This window comes from Orcinus orca, chromosome 8 (assembly GCF_937001465.1).
Source record: "Orcinus orca chromosome 8, mOrcOrc1.1, whole genome shotgun sequence".
In the NCBI taxonomy this organism is placed as follows: domain Eukaryota; kingdom Metazoa; phylum Chordata; class Mammalia; order Artiodactyla; family Delphinidae; genus Orcinus; species Orcinus orca.
In genome coordinates this window covers 90,383,662-90,402,386 of record NC_064566.1, presented here as the reverse complement: position 1 = coordinate 90,402,386, position 18,725 = coordinate 90,383,662, and the positions used below count along the sequence as shown (strand labels likewise).

Genomic DNA, 18,725 nt, shown 5'->3' with positions numbered 1-18,725 from the left:
AAAAGGAGCCCCAGATCGCGTCCACGTCCCACTGTGCCATCGCGAGGGGTGCATCGTGACCACATTTACTCAGACACTAACACAAAGGGCCACTAATGGATTTTCTCACTAATAGGCCCTTTCTCCTTCGATGAGGTACCAACCCTCACCAGGGTTCTCTCAGTTGAACCCCAGGTCCCCTCAAAAGGAATCCTGCCTTCAGAGGAAGGTGCAGTTTATTGTGCAGGAAGAGTTCTGCCAAGAAAGAAATGATTCTTATCCTAATTAAAACCAGCTTCGCTGCCTTATCTTCCCTGACTAGGAAGATCAGTCTTGAAATGTCATCACATGGGTTTGTCTCTGCCAATTCACAAGTGTCAAAAATATTAAACCGGCATGAAAGTACTAATACTACGAATAATGGAGTGCCGCTGACATTCACTGCTAATGTTTAAAAGGAGTGAAACTTTTTCTTTTAATTCACAGCTTCCACGTAGAGCCAATGATTGTCAGTTTTTAGAATTCCTTATACATTTTTTTCCCATCCCTCCAAGTGTTTACCCGATCGTCTTCAATGGGAGCCTTGCTGGGCATTTAACAAGGCTGGCTGCTGGGTGTCAGCACTTTTTAATGTCAGCTGTGCTGGGCCTGCTTTGCCTCAGTTTCACCGTTAATAACATCGTGTTTCAGTGAACATTTGGGAATGGGCCAGTGCGTCGTCCTGAATCAGCACGAGGCTGTGACTACCTCTTTGGTCCTTTTCAGATCAGAAAAGATGCTCCTGGAAGCCCCACAAGGAGACCTTGTTTCTGCCACAGAAGGAATGAAAGCCACACCCAGGGATGATGGGGTTTCCTGGATTCTGTGGAGAAGCTGTTTATAGTCAACAATTCAGGGCACCAGCCTACAGTTAGGCCAACGTTAGCTATGTGATCCCATACAGTTTACTTAGTTAATCTCTGAGGCTCTGTTTCCTTGTCAGAAAGATGAGCATAACTGTGGAATTGACCAGAACAGAAAAGAAGGCTGTGAGGCTCCAATGAGACAGCTCACGGCCAGCGTGCAGCGAATGGCAGCTTTTGCTGTTATTGCTGAAACACCAGAGAAAAACGCCCTTGCCTCTTTCTTCTCTTACAGATGATAGTAGAAAAAAGTCATGATCATATAAGGTGACAAAGCAGGCTAATGGATCTCCACTGGAGCTGTGGAGAACCTAATGGCGCCAGTCTGGGGCAGTTCTCATCACTTAAAGACTGTCACGATGCAATGGGACAAGGTGTCCCCCACACCGTATCTTCTAGGGGGTAAAGAAATCAGGCACTCCAGATATCCATTTTGGTGGGATGCTCGTGTTTTATAAACCGTTGTTAGTAAAGGTGAGCTTCGAATTCCCCTGTTTTCTTGCATACCCTTTCAATAAAAAGTAAGGAAGCAGGTGTGGCCAATGTGCTGCTGTTGCGATGTGCTCTTGTCTGGGGGCCACGCTCACTAAGCTGGGGTAGGCAGTGCTGGACCAGGGGAAGCTATGGCATAGGATAAACCTGGCACGTTCTCCTGGCACTTCAACTTTACTTGATTATAAATTATTTAAAATAACATGGCTATATTAAGACAAATAGATAACATCTTATGGCATGCAATGCAAAATTTGCAAGGATTTTTAAGATAAAACATGTGTCTAAAAAGAAATTTCATGCTCTCTGCTTCTAGACCCTCCAGGGGCTCATGTTTATTCTGTTAGCACTTCAGCAAGGAAGGCTGAGAAGCACTGTTTTTGGTTATTTAGTTAAGCCCCTGTGACAGAGTAACTTGGGGGAATGTGGATTAAGGGTTATTTAAATATTTAGTCATCTGAAATAATGTTCCTATGAAGTGATCATGACATTTCTCTTTTAAAACCCTTCTAATATTTCTACCAACAGTCCTTCCTTCTCTCCACCTTTGATTATCTATTCTGTCAGGTTTCAGAGGAAATACATGCACAGTATTAGGCTATCAGCCTGAGGCCTGACTAGTATCCAAGCTGAACGACAGGAACTCTTTCTTTTGATTATTCCTCTACAAAGAAGGGGTGCTATGATACATTTCCAAATTATCAGAACCGGAGAGGAAAAGCCCGAACTGATGAGGAAGAATGGCAACACTGTGGAAAGAAGCCCCCGAGGTCAGCTCTGGAAAGAGAAGGAGGTGTCTCCACTACCACGTGGAGCAAAGCACCTGATAACACAACAGTGAAGGGTGAGCCATTGTGATAAAACCCTGAAAACCAATATTAACAGCAGCTTCTCCAGAGTACTTCCCACGGGCAAGGCACCGAGTGCGTTATCGTAGCCCTCACGACAATTCTACTCGTTCCCATTTTACAGATGAGGAAACTGAGGCTCTGACTGCAGAGCCTACACCCTGTCCTGCCATAATACACTGGCAGCTCCCCTCTGTTCACTTCAGGACTGAGACATCTGGCCCCAGCAAGCCCAGCTCCATCATGTGGAAGAGGAAACAATCTTCTTACCTTTAGAGCCCAGTCACAATCCACCAGTGCCTTCTGGTAGTCCCCAAGTTTGATATAAGCCTGTAAGGACACAAACAGCTGCTATTCATACACAGCTCTGTAGCCGGCAGTCTTCCGTTAACACAGAAAGAGTAGTCGGGCAGGAGAGTGGTGATGAGAAGTTACTCGTCCCTACCTGTACCAGTCAGGGTCCCAGCAGGAAACGGATGCCACTCACAAGGGGTAACCGGGGAGAGTTTAATAAAGGGACTATTCACAGGGTGAGGGCAGGGTGGAGGGAGACCAGCAATGGATAGCCATCACCACTGCCAGACCTGAAGAGGCAGAGGGAGGAGCAATGAACAAAACGGGAGAGGGTCGCTTTGTGAAGAGCGCTGCTTGACAGGAGCTGAGACCTTCGGTAGAGCAGAAGCTGGGAGAATAAAGCCGCAGTTCACTTTCCTCCTTCCTTCTCAGCTCGTTGGCTGAACCCAAATGGCAGTTAGAAAGTTGGGAAGCCAAGAGGGCAGTCCACAGAGGTCAATCCCCCAGGGCACAGAGCAGGGCAGAGGAGGATCTGGAGGGGCAAACAGACAGTACCCAGCGCACTGACCACCCCTACAAAGGAAGAGCTAGCTTCTGGAGGCTACCCTGCTGTGAATGTTCCAGAAGGAAGCCAGATGAGAAAGGGAATCAAAGAGACAGGTAATAACAAGTGTTGGTGAGAATGCAGGAAATCAGAACACTCATACACTGCTGGTGGGAATGTGAAATGGTGCAGCGATTTGGAAAGACAGTCTGACATTTCCTGGAAAGGTAAAACACAGAGGTACCATAGGATCCAGCAATTTCACTCCTGGGTAGATAGCCAAGAGGACTATAAACATATGTCCACGCAAAACGCTGCACACCAGTGTTCATAGCAGAATTATTTATAAGAGCCAAAAAGCAGAAATGACTCAAATGTCCATCAATTTTTGAATGGATAGCCAAAATGTGGTAGATCTAGGCAATGAAATATCATTCGGCAATAAACAGGAATGAAGTGCTGACGCATCTACAACATGGATGGACCCCGGAAGCACTGTTAAGTGGAAGGATAAACATTGTATGATGTCATTTATATGAAAAGTCCTGAATAGGCAGATGTATAGAGACAGAAAGTAGATTAGTGGTGGCCTAGGGCTGGGGTGGGGGAGGGGGGAGGACTGGGCAGTGACTGCTTAAAGGGTACGGGCTTCTCTGGGGGATGATGAAACTGTTCTAAAATTGGCTGTGGCGAGGGTTGCACAACCCTGTGAATACACCAAAAACCACTGAATTGTACATTTTCAATGGGTGATTGTAGGTTATATCAATTGTATCTCAATAAAGCTGTTATGGAAATACGCTTAAGAAAAAGTTCCCCTTCTTTCCTCATGAGTGCAGCAAGCAGGAAGAGAAATAGGAAATGAGCTGACATTTAAGAGTCAGACCACCCCCAGGAGCCCTCGGTTTCAAATGCCTTGGGGCTCTCTTCCGGGATCTCCTAGAATTGGGGAACATCTTGAAAATCAAGAATTAACTCAGAATTCTGTGATCCACTCAAACTAAACCGAATTAAGAATCTAGTTCATTTATAGTTTCAAAGAGGTGTGATCTATAAACAAATGAAGTCATTTAACAGCAAGCACCATGGCTACTATACCCTCTGTATTTAATTACTGGACATGAAAGGTGCTTAATAAATTCTTATCAAGTTGCACAAAGTAGACTTTAAGGGCTCTCCTTTTGGAAAGTTCCCTAAGAAGCAGCAATGATCACCCTGTTGGAAGAAAGGAAAACCAGGCACCAGGGTCCCATCGGTCACCAATAATAGACCCAACACCCCATGGAGGTTTGCCCATGATCAAAACTGTACCAGGGCACTGTGACACTCTGAACAATAAATCTGATGAGATACTTACATGGACAGGCCAAATATGAGGTTAGTGTTATAATTCATGAGAAATCTAAGCATTCAACCAAAGTGAGGAGAGAGCAGGCAATAGCCAGCTAGTGGGATTTCTGCCGGGCAGCTCTTCGCACCAATACATAGGAAGCTGCTATGCAGTGCTTTCATTAACAGGGCTTCAGTACTAATTGAAGGCAACGCCTCTTTGAGCCCTCTGTTCTATAAAGCACCACCCTTTCCTCTGGGTGTGGGGTTTCATTAGAAAGTCAGAGGATGTGAGGAAGAAACGAACATCCTTCTAGACAACCGTAGTCATAATTTCACGACACTGTTATTCAGGATACAGACTCTGAAAAATTCTATATGGGCTTCAACAATTTTTCTACAGAGGCTTTCACTTTTCTTTCTTTTTCTTTTTTTAAAGCTTGGACCCAACACCCTATAAATTCCCTGTTCTCTTTTGTTTTTCCACATTTTAAAAAGAATGACTTTTCCAAATGGCAGTTAAACTCCTGATTTATCTAAATTACACCAGCAATTTATTGATCATAACATTAGCTCCAGGAGAAAAACACGGCGATGAAAGGGTAGGTTTTCTCTCCAGCAAGCAGCAACTCTCAGTTCACAGGGTCCTTATTAAGTGTTTTCTAACACTGCGTGCAAACAGGGAGGCATTTTAAAAAATAGTCAACGGTTCAAATGATTCTTAACACCAGGCAGCACATTTTGCATTTATTTGTCTCTGAATAAGCTTTCTCTTTGGGAAAAGTGGGAGGAATTGCCTTCCCAAAGCTTTTCATTGCATTTACTTATTTTTATCCACAGTCATTCTTAATGTGATTCTCCAGAACTAATCAAAGTGCTGCTTAAACTTGAGTACAGTAAAAATGTAACTAATTTAGATGAATCAGGGTATAGACCATCTGAATTAGTATAAGTCTGAATTATATAACATTTTAAAGGCAATTCAATTTTACAGCTTTCAAATAACTTCAGAGTAACAAGACTGAATAAGCATCAGTAGGTAAATGTTCTGGAGACCAAATTTGGTGATAAATAAAAAGGAACTGTGATTATTCTATTAACTGTTTGCATTTAAATGTTCCTTTTGATGTGTCAACAGAAACTCCATTCCCTTAAATGGACTTATTATGCCTCCACCCAGTGTTATGTAACTTAACAAGGATTTATTGAACATCTCTTATAAGTAAAGCATTAGGGGGAAAAGTACATGGCAGTTTTTACCTTCAAAAAGTTTATAATCTTGTTAGGGGGATAAGAAGTACATGGCAAAATCAACCTCTGGCCATTTTATTTACTGATTCTCTTCTTTATTACAATTTTTCTCCACAAATGGGGCTAGGTAAATGACACCTCAACTCGAGTCCGATTTATCCAAACTGCTGAACTAATGAGCTTATGTTGTGCTTGGATTTATTTATCATTAAATCACTGTCACTGCCCAGACTTTCTGGACTGCTAACGTCCTGTTTCTTGCACTCTTCCTCAACATACCACAGCAGGATCTTCTTAATCTTGAGTTATAGAAATTGGAGCTGATGAATCTCTCCCTCTTGTAAATGACATGGTGTCAAGTCCATCTCACCCAGGTCCTGCTGACATATCCTGATCATTGGATAATCATGTCCACGAATCTGCCAATTTTTCAGGCCTGAGCAGCAGAGAGCTCTTCCATACACAAATTCAAGTAGTTTTCAAAGATAAGGTCACAGGTGACATTTCTGTTTCAACTGAGAACTATTAATTTTGCCCTTCATTAAGTAGTAGATAATAAACATCTGGGTGATGGTTTTTACCTGGTGTTCCAGGAATCTGAGCTCGTCTGTGATATAAAACGGAGGTATGAGGGACTTCAGAAACTCAAAATTTCTGAGAAATTGGCTCTAGGCCCATTAGCTCTCCAGTATACCCCAGTCACAGAAGCTTAATCAAGGAGGGATTGAAACGATGGGTAAGAAATTAACAGGAGAGTAACCCTTAGGAGCGTAGACTGGCATCAAAAAAAGAAGCTGAACAACTTCAGTGGTGGCAGAATTCCAAGGTCTCATAGACTGTCTCATTCCATTAGATTTCTTGTCTATACACGAGGAAAAGTGCCTGGGTACCATCAGTGATGTGCTGGAGCTGACTTCTACTATGGAGAGAACTGATTATGTGTAGCTGTTCCCAAGCTCTCCTTCAATGATTCCAAGCTGGTAGCTTGAGATTGAACCACAGTGTAAGTATCTACACCATGGAAATTGGCAAATGCTCCACACAAATCAGCCCCCACCCCCAACCCGGCCAGAGCCAGCCGTTACACAGTTACGAGCACAACACTGGCGCCGTCTGGTCTCATCTTTCTCTGCTTTCACAAGGTTAGTGGCTACTGTTCCCTGAGGAAAGCCCGTGGACACATCCTTGGATCACTCACCTGGGCTCGGTTGGTGTACAGTACTTTCATGTCCTTCAGCTTCTCCAAACCCTCACTGTAGCACAGGATGGCTGTTTCATAATCACCTTTGACAAATGCTTCATTCCCCTTTTCTTTTAGGGCTGTGAGAATAGAAGTTACACAGGTGAGCTCTCCCCACACACTGGAAAATTCTTTCAGACTTCACTGTCCTGATTTTCCAACTCTACTTTGAAGGTCAGAGCTTCCATGCATCCAAAGGGGGCCTGTCACTTACTTCTCTCTGCAGATAATTCCAGGTCGGTTTCTGTTCTCTCAATCTACCCGAAGTCTTCTAAGCAGCTTCTCAGAACAAGTAAAGGTTTCTGCCTCAAGGCTCAGAACACCCCAAACTTGCCACAAAGGGCAAGTCTACACATTCAAACGTCTCATAAAGAGATTCAAACAACTAATTTTCTAGCAAATACGGAATCGTTCAGATCTGCAGCACACATACCACTGAGTGGTATAAAATAAGTGCTGAAAGCATTCCTCTGTCATGTGTATCTTCCTCACCACACACACAACCCCAGTTCTTTCTTTTCCTTTATTTCCCCTCTCCCTTCTCCCAGCTTTGTTTGCTTGTTTCATTTTTCTTTTTCATTCCTTCATCTGTGCCTCAGGCTGGACAGTAGTACCTCACTCCCATCCCTCCCTACGTTCCAAGCATCACTTAGTGCTGCTAAATCCATCCATGTGCTTTAGAAAGGTCTGACTGTGGAGGCTGACTCAGGGCTGTGTCTGACTCCCTGCTTGCTCCTGTGGGAACAGGAAACAGACTAGTTTCTGCCTGGCCACGTCCCACTGTCTCAGGCCCATCATGGACCCACCCACTGGGAATCTTGATGTCCTCAGACATTAGCATAGAGACTTCCTTGCTCTTTCTAGCACAAATCACCCTGGCTATTGAAAAGTGAAAAGACTGACAATTACCATCTGCTAAGACTTTGTTTTCCCTTCTTCTTTTGGCACGTTCTTTTGCATCCTTCTCCACAGATGCCAAGAAGGCCTCTGACAACAGCGTAATTTCAAATATTAAAAAGAAAAATCCAAACACTATAATCAGTTCTTTAGCTCAAATTCAGAAAAAAGCTACTTTAGAGTTTTAGAGCCACACTTTTCATGCATTCACATGTAGGCACATGTACACGCGCGCGCGCACACACACACACACACACACAGATTTGGAGACAACTAAAATGACATTTTCTTAATTTGACAGTAAATGGTAATCTGTGTGATGTATTATTATACACGGTGACTATGTCTGTGCTTCAAATTTGAATTATGCCTCTTTTAAAAGAGTTTTTCTTTGAAGACAGACTTTTTTGTTCCACTTAGCATAATGAGCTTCTGAGCTGAGCAACTGAGAAACTCTGGATCCCTTTAAGCAGCTAAGAGTAAATTGGATGAAACAGAATAACTGAATTCAGTTTACAAAAGACTGGCCAGGAGAACATAGGAAAAACCCTCTGAGTACTGTCCCCTCTGACTACTAGTAACAGAGTTGAATGATCAGTAGGTTTTTGTTCATGGGTTGTTTGTAAGCCCAGAGGCTATAATTTAAGGGTCTGGAAGCTACAGTCAATAAGCACTGATCCTAAAGGAATAATACACATTGGAAAGAGAGATGCTGTACTTACCTGTGTTTATTTCATCTGTATTCTGCAGGGCACAGGTTATCATAAAAACAAAGACACAAATTTCAAAAACCACTCCCTCATTTATACATCTATGAAGCAAGAAGGCAGATCAATTACAAGTGGGGAGTAGGGTCATTTCCTTTAACCATCGATACTGAAAGGCTCAAAATTCAGGGGGCTTGCTGTAAATCAGGAGATCTAGTTATGGGCACAATTGTTATGGGGCTGCATCTGCAGAAACAAGGGCGAGCAGGTCATGGGACTGCCGCTGTGGCTGTATGAGCTGGAAATATGAGTTAGTAGAATATATTACTTAGCGGCTTAAAAATGGTCACAAGCTCAGTGGGTAGAGAGGCCAAATTTTCATTAAAACAAACCCAAAGGGTTGTTTAAGGATGACCCAGAAAGATCAAGAAAAGAAATCAGAGTTTATACTTCCTTGTGGAAAATAAATCTAAGTGAATCTAAAAATCAAAAGGCTATTTCAGCCTCACCAGGCAGTTGAGATTAAACCACTACTTCCTCTGCTTTATGCAGACCTTCTCACTCTATCTACTTAGATAACTCCACCATAGGGAAAGGGCACCTTTGTGGGAGCTTGTGGAGGACTGATCATGGTCTTGTTCACGGTGGTCCTGCACTCGTCCTCCTCTTGGTCTTCCTCTGTAAACTTCAGTCTCTTTTCTGTCTCGAGAACAGCTTTCTCTTGTACGACTGGGTCATCAGAATTCATCTCCTGAATTAAATTGGCTAGAGGAGAAATCAGAGGTGAATCATTCAAGCAAGGTCTTCAAAAAGAAAGACTCCATTCACTTAAAAGGTGGTGTAGAAAATTTCATGGGGAAGGACTTTTATTTCTCCAGCTTTACCGAGATACAATTGGCACATGACATTGTGTAAGTTTAAGGTGTACAACATGGTGATTTGATACACGTATACACTGAGAAATGATTCCCACACCAAGGTTAGTTAACACACCCATATCCTCATATAATTTCATTTTTTGTGTGTGTGGTGAGCACATTTGAGATCTACTCTCTCAGCAACTTTAAAGTGTATAGTACAGTACTGTTAACAATAGTCACCATGCTGTATATTAGATCCCCAGAACCTATTCACCTACTAGAGAATTTGTGTATATGTGTGTATTTAAACATCTTAAATAAATGGTTTTTACAAAACGTGCATTCTTTTGCAACCTAGTTTTTTCTCCTAATATGCTTTAGAGATTTGTTCTTGATACTAATGGTTGCAGTTGATTTATTTTAATCACTGTATATACCATAGGTAATCCATTCTCTTATTGATGGACATCCAGGTGTTTTTAAATTTTTTGCTAGTGAATAAATGACGAATCGAATATCTGTGTACATATTTCCCCATGCACACATGTGACATATTTCTCAGGTTACAGCTGTATCAAGGTTTATTCCTATAAGCTGTGACAAGAGTTCCCATGCCTCTACATCCTAGTTAACGCTTGTTGTCAAACTTTTAAGTTGTTGCCACTATAATGCATTTATCTCCTCAATGTTTTCATTTGCATTTTCCTGAATATGACTGGGATCGAGCATCTTTTCATTGGTTTGTAAGCCATTTGGATTTCCTTTTATGTCAACTGCCTGCTCCTATCCTTGGCCAATTTTCTATTGGGTTGTTTGTCTTTTTCTTATTATGATTTCTTTATATATTCTGGACTGATATGTATTTGTGAACATCTCCTTGTGTATGGTTTGTCTTTTTATCTGTTTTTATGGAAGCTTTTGTTGAAGAAATTTTCTATGTGTTAAATGTACCAATATTTCCCGTTATGCTTTATGCCTTTTGTGTATATTAGGTTTACAAATATACTCTTATATGTCTTCTCTATGTTTTAACATTCTGTTTTTCTCATTAGGGTATTTAATCCACCTGGAGCTGACTTTTTTTTTTTGCCACACCGCCTGGCACGGGGGATCTTAATTCCCAGACCAGGGATTGCAACCGTGCCCCCTGCAGTGGAAGTGCAGAGTCTTAACCACTGGACCACCAGCGAAGTCCCCTGGAGCTGACTTCGCATAGGGCACGAGCACCATTTGTTGAAGAGTCCCTGCCTTGCCACCGATGCGTTGTGCCATCCCTGTTACATGCGTGAACCTGCTCTAGGCTCTTTATTCCATTCTACTGGATGACATCTTTTTCAGCACCAAACCTTCCGTGCGTAATTACTACAGCTTTATAATGAGTCTTGAACATCGGATAGGGAGATCCCACCTTCTTATTTTCCTGCAAAATTTTCTGGATTAATTCTTGGCCCTTTGCTCTTCTGTGTGAACTCTGGAATCAGCTTGTTGAACTCTAAACAAAACATTTTTGGGATTTTGATCTAAATTGTGTTGAATGTAGAAAATAATTTGAGAACAGATTTCCTTACCAAATGTGTCTTCCCATCCATGATAAAATATGCCTCCACTTATTTAGATATTTTATGTCTTTTAATTAAAATTTTTATTCACTAAACTCTGAACTTTATTCTAATTTCATTAATCTCTCTGTAATATCCTTTTTCCATTCCAGGATACCATCTAGGATATCACATTACATTTAGTCATGTCTCCTTATAATTCTCTGAGCCATGACAACTTCTTGTTTTCCTTGACAGTTTTGAGAATTACTGGTCAGGTATTTTTTGTAGAATAGTTTTCAGTTTGGGTTTACCTGATGTTACTGTCACAGTCAGACTGAGGTTCTCAAGATTTGGGGAGGAAGACCATAGCACATATTAAGGGTACACGTTATCAATATGATTTATCATGCTGTTAACTTTGACCACCTAAGGAAGAGTTTGTCAGCTTTTTCTATCTTAAAGCTACCTTTTCTCCTCTTTTCCTGTGCTGTACTCTTTGGAAGCAAGTCAGTAAATGTATCTCACTTTCAGGGGTGGAGAGTTATGCTCTACCTTCTAGACGCAGGAATATCTACATAAATTGTTTGAGATTCTTCTGTATGGGAGATTTGCCTTACATATTTATTTACTTATTTATCTATTCATCGTTTATTTATATCCATATAGACTCATGGATATTTATTTCATACTTTGGGCTATAATGCAATACTGTTTGCTTTCTTGCTCAAGTTGTTCTAGTTTTGACCACTGGGAGCTCTTTCAATTAAATTTTATAACCTTCCCCATAAAGGTCTTGCATATATTTTGAGGGATTTATTTTGGTATTGTAAATGAAGTGCTGCTGCTATATAGGAAGTATATAAGAATGCAACTGAATTTTATACATTAATCTCGTATCCAAAAACCTTGCTCGATTTCCTTCTTTACTTTAATAATTTATTTATAGATTTTTTTGAATTTTTCTCTGTAGACTCTCTGCCCGAGCCCTCTTCTCTTTTTCTACACCTTTCCCAGGAATTCCTGTTCCCTCCTACGGCTCCAAATACCATGCAGATGCCAGTGTCTCCTAAGTTGACCTCCCCAGCCACTCTCTCTCGCTTAGGCTCAGACTCACAAAGCCAACTGCCTTCTGAACATCTTCACTGGGATGCCTTACTCATCTGCCTATCCTCTTTCTCCCCAGACTGTTCCTCCTTCAAATGCCCCTATCTCAGCAGATGGTCCAACCATCCACTTGTCATTCAATCAAGACTCTCAGGCTCATCCTTAAGCCTTTGTTCTCCCTCCACCTTCACAGCCATCAACACTAAAGCCTGTCAAGTAAGTTCTGAATTATGTCTCCAATCTGTCTACTTGTGTCCATTCCAGCCACAGTCTCTTCTCCCTGGAGCACTGTAACAGCCTCCTAGCTGGCTCTCAGCACCTGTTTGCTTCTCCCCTCCAGTGTACCACTGCCAGAGTGACTTTTCTAAGGTGTAAATCTGACCATGTTTCTGCTCTGAGTAAACCCTCCAAAGGATTCCCATTGCTCTCAGGATAAACACGAATTCCTTACTGTGGCTTCCAAGGTCTTTCCTGATCTGGCCTTTCTGGACTCAGATGGGACCCTTCTCTCCTTGATCTATTCTCTCCAGCTATACTGAGCTTTTTAATCTTTTCATTTCTCAAAAGTACCACACTTGCTCTTAACTTCCATCTTTCCTACGTACTTTCTCCCCATTTAGAATACTCCCCTACCCTCTCCCCAGTGGCCAACTCCTACTCAGACTTCAGATTTGTGCTTAAATCTCATCCTTTAGGGAAGCCTTTATTTGTGGGCTGAATTGTGCCCCTCTGCCCCAATTCATATGTTGGAGCCCTAATCCCCTCAGTGTGACTGTATTTGGAGACAGGGCTTTTAAAGAGGTCATGAAGGATAAATGAGGTCATAAGGGTGGGGCCCTAAACCAATTGGATTGATGTCCGTATAAGAGGAGGAAGAAACACCAGGGATGTGCACACACAGAAAAAAGACCATGTGAGGACACAGTAAGAAGGGGGTTGTCTGCAAGCCAGGGAGAGAGGGCTCAGGAGAAACTAAACCTAATACCTTGATCTTGGTCTTCTGATCTCCAGAACTGTGACAAAAATTAATTTCTGTTGCCTAAGCCCCCCAGTCTGTGATATTTTGTTACAGCAGCCCATCAGACAACTCCCTAATCTGAGTTAGAGTCTCTTGCATTTTACCAATCTCTCTTTGTAGCATACATCACCCTTGAAATTACTTGTTTAGTATCTGTTTTCCCCACCAGACTGTAGGTACCATGAAGGAAAGTAATTCTTATTCATTGTTACTGTACTCTCCAGGGTCTAGCAATGCTCAGTACACAGCAAGAGCCCAAGAAATGAATGTGTAGAATCTATACACATGTGGCTATATAAATTTAAATTACTTATAAACGAAATAGAGAAATTCACTGCTTTAGTAGCACTAGCCACATTTCAAACCCTCGATAGCCACTTGTGGTCACTGGTTACCACAGTGGACAGTGCAGATTATAGAACATTTCTATCAACACAGAATGCTCTATCAGACAGCACTGATATAAATGATATGGAAATGAACTTGGGGTACAAATGAATGGTAGCCAGGTAAAGAAAGACCGGGAGGCAGAGGGAAGGACAAAGGCAGCAGGCAGAGGATGAAGGGTCAGGGGGTGTGTGGGGACCCGGAAGCAGTCTGTAGCTCAAGTGTGAGGTAGGGGGAGGTGAGAGGTAAGGCCTAGGTCACGGGAGGACTTAGGTCCTGATGAGAGCATGAAATTTATTGGGACTGCGGGGAGAATGCAAGCAGAGAAGTGGCTGGGTCAGATTTGCATTTTAGATACATTACCCTGTGGGGAGTGTAAGCCTGAAGGCCGGGAAAAACAATCAGGGGGTTGTTGAAATCGTCTGGATAAGAGAACTAGAACAAAGGGAGGTTGGAGAGGTGGGAGCTGGAGGGAGAAGGCAAACCTGAGGGCTGATTAAATTAAGGGCTGAGAGGTGAGAGGAGGCCAATGTGACTTGTAAATCTGGGGACAGCAGTGCCACCAAGTGAGACTAGAACGAATGGGAGAGTAGGAGAAGAAGGTTTTATTTCGCACTGGGAGGGGACAGAGAAAGAGATGATCAACTAACCTTCGGACTTATTAAGTTCATGGTGCTTGAGGGATACAATGGGTATGACAGTTGGCATAGAGGCTGAGGCTCAAAAAAAGTGGCTGGTGGGCTTCCCTGGTGGCGCAGTGGTTGGGAGTCTGCCTGCCGATTCAGGGGACACAGGTTTGTGCCCCGGTCCGGGAGGATCCCACATGCCGCGGAGTGGCTGGGCCCGTGAGCCATGGCCGCTGAGCCTGCGTGTCCGGAGCCTGTACTCCGCAGCGGGAGAGGCCACAGCAGTGGGAGGCCCGCGTACCGCAAAAAAAAAAAAAAAAAAAAAAAAAAGTGGCTGGTAGCAATTGAGATGTGGGGTCATCACAAGGGTGGTAGCTAAAACCACGTGCTTGGGCTCGATCACCTGAAGAGAAAGGCGAGCAGTGGGCCAGGCCAGAACAACATTTGGGGGATGGGCCAAGGAGAAGAAGCCCATGACAAACCCAAAGAACACCCTAAGGATGTACCATCTATGAAGTTGCCTGAACTATTTTTAAAACCATTTTATTCTTTGGACCCATACAGCCTGTGAGAAGCAGCAACTTCAATATATTTCTATTTGATATGTAAGGTTTGTTTCGCTGCTGGTTTTCTTGTCTCTATCCTCAAACAAGCTCCCTGAAGTCTGAGCAGGGACTGAGTGCTTTGGAATCTCCTGTGTGTGATCTGTGTGGTCAGAGTATGTCCCTTGAGATCCCACCTGTCTAAGCTGGGGAAGGGTCTTCCTGCCTAGAGGAAGAGAGACAGGAGTATGACAGCCAGCAGCCATCTATGTAATGTGATGGACCCTGAGGGAAAGCCTTCTGACTTTGCCTCTGCAGCTCAAAACCAGGAACGGCTCTCCCCTAAAACAAGAGGGATTTCAGACCGATCAGTGGGGCTCCTGAGTGATCTTCTCCAAGGGAACAGTAGGCTCACTGGTGATGGGGAAATAGAAGCTCCTTTTGACCTGATTCTACACAGAAGGGGAGAACATACAAGGAAGAGCTGTCAGCCTGAATTCAATCAGAATGTTAGCAGCTTCTCTGATACCAATTAACAGCCAAAAAATATTACCCCCAGGCTCCAATATTACTTGCTTCTCAATACCCCTTCTGTTTAATCTCAAGAACATTTTTTTCCTTAAGAGTCATAAACCTGTCAGGCAACCCATGAACTAACTTATAGTAATCATCTCTCTTTAACCTCTCCACCTCCCTAAAGTAAAATTTAATTAGTATATGATTTACTGGTACTTACTGATTTCATCTACATTTTTAAGAAATTTCTGCAAGTCTTCCTCTTGATAGTCAGCCATTGTGAACCAGAATCCCTGAGGGAGGCAGCATAAATGATGAAAATTAATAATAATAAAACTCTAAACAGAATTTGTCAGACTGATTAGCCTTCTAAAACTAAGAGCCAGGTAATTATTTTCAAGATGGATTTGTGTTTATAAAAGTCATGAATAACAAGCAGGGTGATCTATTACACTCTGACTGCTGTTAAGGCCAAGGGACCCTCATTATGTGTGGCGATATTTCTGGAAAGCTGCCAGCCTCCCTCCAATGGGGAAAGTGCTCTGCAAAATGTCCCTACAAAGCCAACATAAGCTGCTGTGAGTCAGGGACCCGGCTTGAAGGCGGCCAGGTGGAGAGCAGTTGACAGGCCACCAGAGATGGAGGAGGGCACTAACGCTTGACTTTGATCATGACAGGCTGGCCCAGCCAGAAGCTTTGGACCTGGCTGTGTGACAGGTAACCAAAAATGGGACAATTTACATCTAAATGTCCAAACTATTTAAAATATAAGCCTCTGGCTTATTTCTGAGGAGTGAAGAGAAGCTGCAAATTGCATGGAGGGATTCGAACTTGACAGCCCTGCGCGCCAGCCTCTCTTCTCCTCTCCAAGTACTTTAGCTGGATCACCACTCTGTTGTTTTTGAGTGAAAGGCCTCATGCTACAGCCAGTGGTTCTCAAAGGTCCACCCACAGACCATAAGAATCATCCAAAAACTGGTTTAGCATAAGATTCTTCAGCCTTAGCCCAGAGCCCCTCAGTTAGTAAGCCTGAGAGAGTACCCTGGAATGTATAGTTTTAAACACCCTCCAGGTGATTCTGATTTACAGCTAGGTTTAATAACAGTGTAGCCAAATAAGGCACCTTTAACTGGAAATTTGAAATCTGCCAGGAACAAGCTGTGAGTTATTTGATCCCTCTGAGACTCCATCAGTTATAAGCTGTGCTACCTCAGCTAAAGTCACAACCTCTCTGACCCTCAGAGGCCTCATTCGTTCTATGGAAACTATAATACAAACAGAGGGCTGGGGCTTCCCTGGTGGCGCAGTGGTTGAGAATCTGCCTGCCAATGCAGGGGACGCGGGTTTGAGCCCTGGTCTGGGAGGATCCCACATGCCGCGGAGCAACTAGGCCCCTGAGCCACAATTACTGAGCCTGCGCGTCTGGAGCTTGTGCTCCGCAACAAGAGAGGCCGCGATAGTAAGAGGCCCGCGCACCGCGATGGAGAGTGGCCCCCTTTTGCCACAACTGGAGAAAGCCCTCGCACAGAAACGAAGACCCAACACAGCCAAAACTAAATAAATAAATAAATTTTAAAAAACAGAGGGCTATCTGGGGATTAATTTAAAGCACCAGGTTGGCAATGAGTGGTTACTGCAAGACATCCTTATCTATAAAACAGGGCTGGGGACCTCTGGCTTAACTAAATGATCGCTAGGTTTCTTTCCAGCTCTTAACAATTCAGGCTACCATGGAACTGAGGCCTAGTCAAGTGAGTTGACTTGCCCAAGGTTAGGAGAGGCAGAAGGCAGGCTCAGAACTCCCGCCGGCAGGCGCCAAGCCCTCTGCTCCCAGGCCGGGGTCTAAGGGCGCGCCATGCCCGGGCAGCGAACCCACGACGGGACGAGAAGGCCAGGGCACGGTGATGCCCAAGGCGTCCGACGGTATCCACTTCACCGGGAAGGAGCCTGCGCCCCGCCTGGAGCCAGAAGACCCGTTCGCCCCAAACGCCCCCTCCCCGGCCGGCGCAGAGGGGCGGGGCCGGCGGCACCGTTGCCCGGGCAACCGCTCCAGAGCGTCCATCGGCTGAGTGCCCGCCGTGGAGGTCCCCGCGGCCCTCAGCTGATACCGTCCCATCCACCGGGGCCCAAACCAGCGTCCTCTGCTTGGCTCTGACGGCCAGATCAGGACCAGCACCAGGGCAGACCCCGGGCCAGCCCGCTTCACTGACCTGACGCGCCCGGAGCTGGACAGGAAATGGCGGTTGTGGGCGGGCGGTGACCGACCTAGGCTGAGGAGGGGCGGCGCCAAAGGCCAGGGGCTGACTTGGGCCCGTGCTCCGACGCGCCCTGCGTTCTAGTTCCGGAGCGGGCAGCCAAGTTCAAGGCCGAGCTGGAGCGTGGGAAGCCCACTGGGGACCGGGGAAGCCCGCTGGGGACCGGGGAAGCTGGGGGGAGCAAAAGAAGCCCTAGTGACCTGCGCTGATCCCTAAATCAGCGCCAGGTTTTGGCTTCTTCGTTTTCTGGGGTTGGAGGGTGTGTCGCTTGCATTAGCTTAATATCCCTGGCCCGGAAGAGGGAAGGTCTGCAGCGTACTTGGGAGAGGCAGGCTTGGGTGTGAATCCGATTTTACTTATTAGTATACGCGAGACCTTCGGAGAGGAGAATTATGTGATTTCTCTGATCTTCAGAGTTGTCCTTTATATAAAAAATGGAGAAATGGTACTTTCTCATAAGATTTACGGTTAGGGTGCCAGGCACCTAGTCAGTAGGGGTAAGTGATGGTTATTATCCAGGGAATCATAGCATTTAGAGCAGAATGAGACAATGGACACATTCACGGAGAGAGAGAGAGAGAGATTGATTTATTGTAAGGAGTTGGCTCACATGATTATGGAGGCTGAGAAGTGCACCAGCTGCAGCTGGCAAGCTGGAGACCCAAGGAGCCAATAGTGTGAGTTCCAGTCCAAGTCCAAGGGCCTGAGAACCAGGAGAGCTGACGATGGTGTAAATTCCAGTCCAAGTCTGAGTGCAAAAGCAGGAGAAGACCAATGTTCCTGCTACTACAGTCAGGCAGAGAGAAAGCATTCTATTCAGGCCTTCACCTGATCGGATGAGGCCCACCCACAGTGGGGAGAGAGATCTGCTTTACTCAGGCTATGGATTCAAATGTTACTCTCATCCAGACACACAGACAAACCCAGAATAATATTCAAGTATCTGAGCACCCTTTGGGCCAGTGATCCATAAAATTAACCATCACAAGTATCCAGACCGAAAGAGCTTGTCACGTGAGGGGGTTAAAGGTCAATAAACAAATAATCACTTAAATTCTCACTGTGGTAAGTGCTATAAGAAGTAAAGGGTGAAAAACAAAAGTAGCAAAGGGTACCGTGAAAGCTGAGTCTCAAACCTTGGAGATATTCCCTGAGGATGTGACGTTTACACTGAGACTTAAGGGATGAGTGGGCATGGACCAGCTGGAGAGGGAGGTGGAAGCAGAGGGGGCAGGATGGGCAGTCAGGAAGGAGCCTGGCAAGGACAAGGAACCAACAGGAAGCCAAGCTTGGCTGCGGCCTAGAGAGCAAAAGTAAGTAGTACAAGGTGAAGCCAGGCCCAGGTCACACAGGGCCTTTGAAAAGTTCTGGGTCTCTCTCCTAAGTGCCACAG

At 44.4% G+C, this 18,725-nt stretch overlaps 1 protein-coding gene across 4 annotated transcripts in view; it reads right to left on the bottom strand.

Annotated features, from left to right (window-relative positions):
- TTC12 (tetratricopeptide repeat domain 12) overlaps positions 1 to 15,368 on the bottom strand; it is a 46,391-nt gene extending 31,023 nt beyond the window's left edge. For 2 of the 4 annotated variants that reach the window (XM_004273392.3, XM_049713169.1), the window contains exons 1-6: positions 15,298 to 15,368; positions 9,085 to 9,248; positions 8,499 to 8,520; positions 7,789 to 7,866; positions 6,838 to 6,959; positions 2,492 to 2,551 (exon numbers count right to left, since the gene is read on the bottom strand). In XM_004273392.3, coding sequence (XP_004273440.1) covers positions 2,492 to 2,551; positions 6,838 to 6,959; positions 7,789 to 7,866; positions 8,499 to 8,520; positions 9,085 to 9,248; positions 15,298 to 15,355 — 504 coding nt within the window. In that variant the 5' untranslated portion in view covers positions 15,356 to 15,368. Of the gene's footprint in view, positions 1 to 2,491; positions 2,552 to 6,837; positions 6,960 to 7,093; positions 7,658 to 7,788; positions 7,867 to 8,498; positions 8,521 to 9,084; positions 9,249 to 15,297 lie in introns of those variants that run through there. The other 2 variants (XM_049713170.1, XM_049713171.1) reach the window with 2 other exon arrangements.
- Positions 15,369 to 18,725: the final 3,357 nt, after the last annotated feature.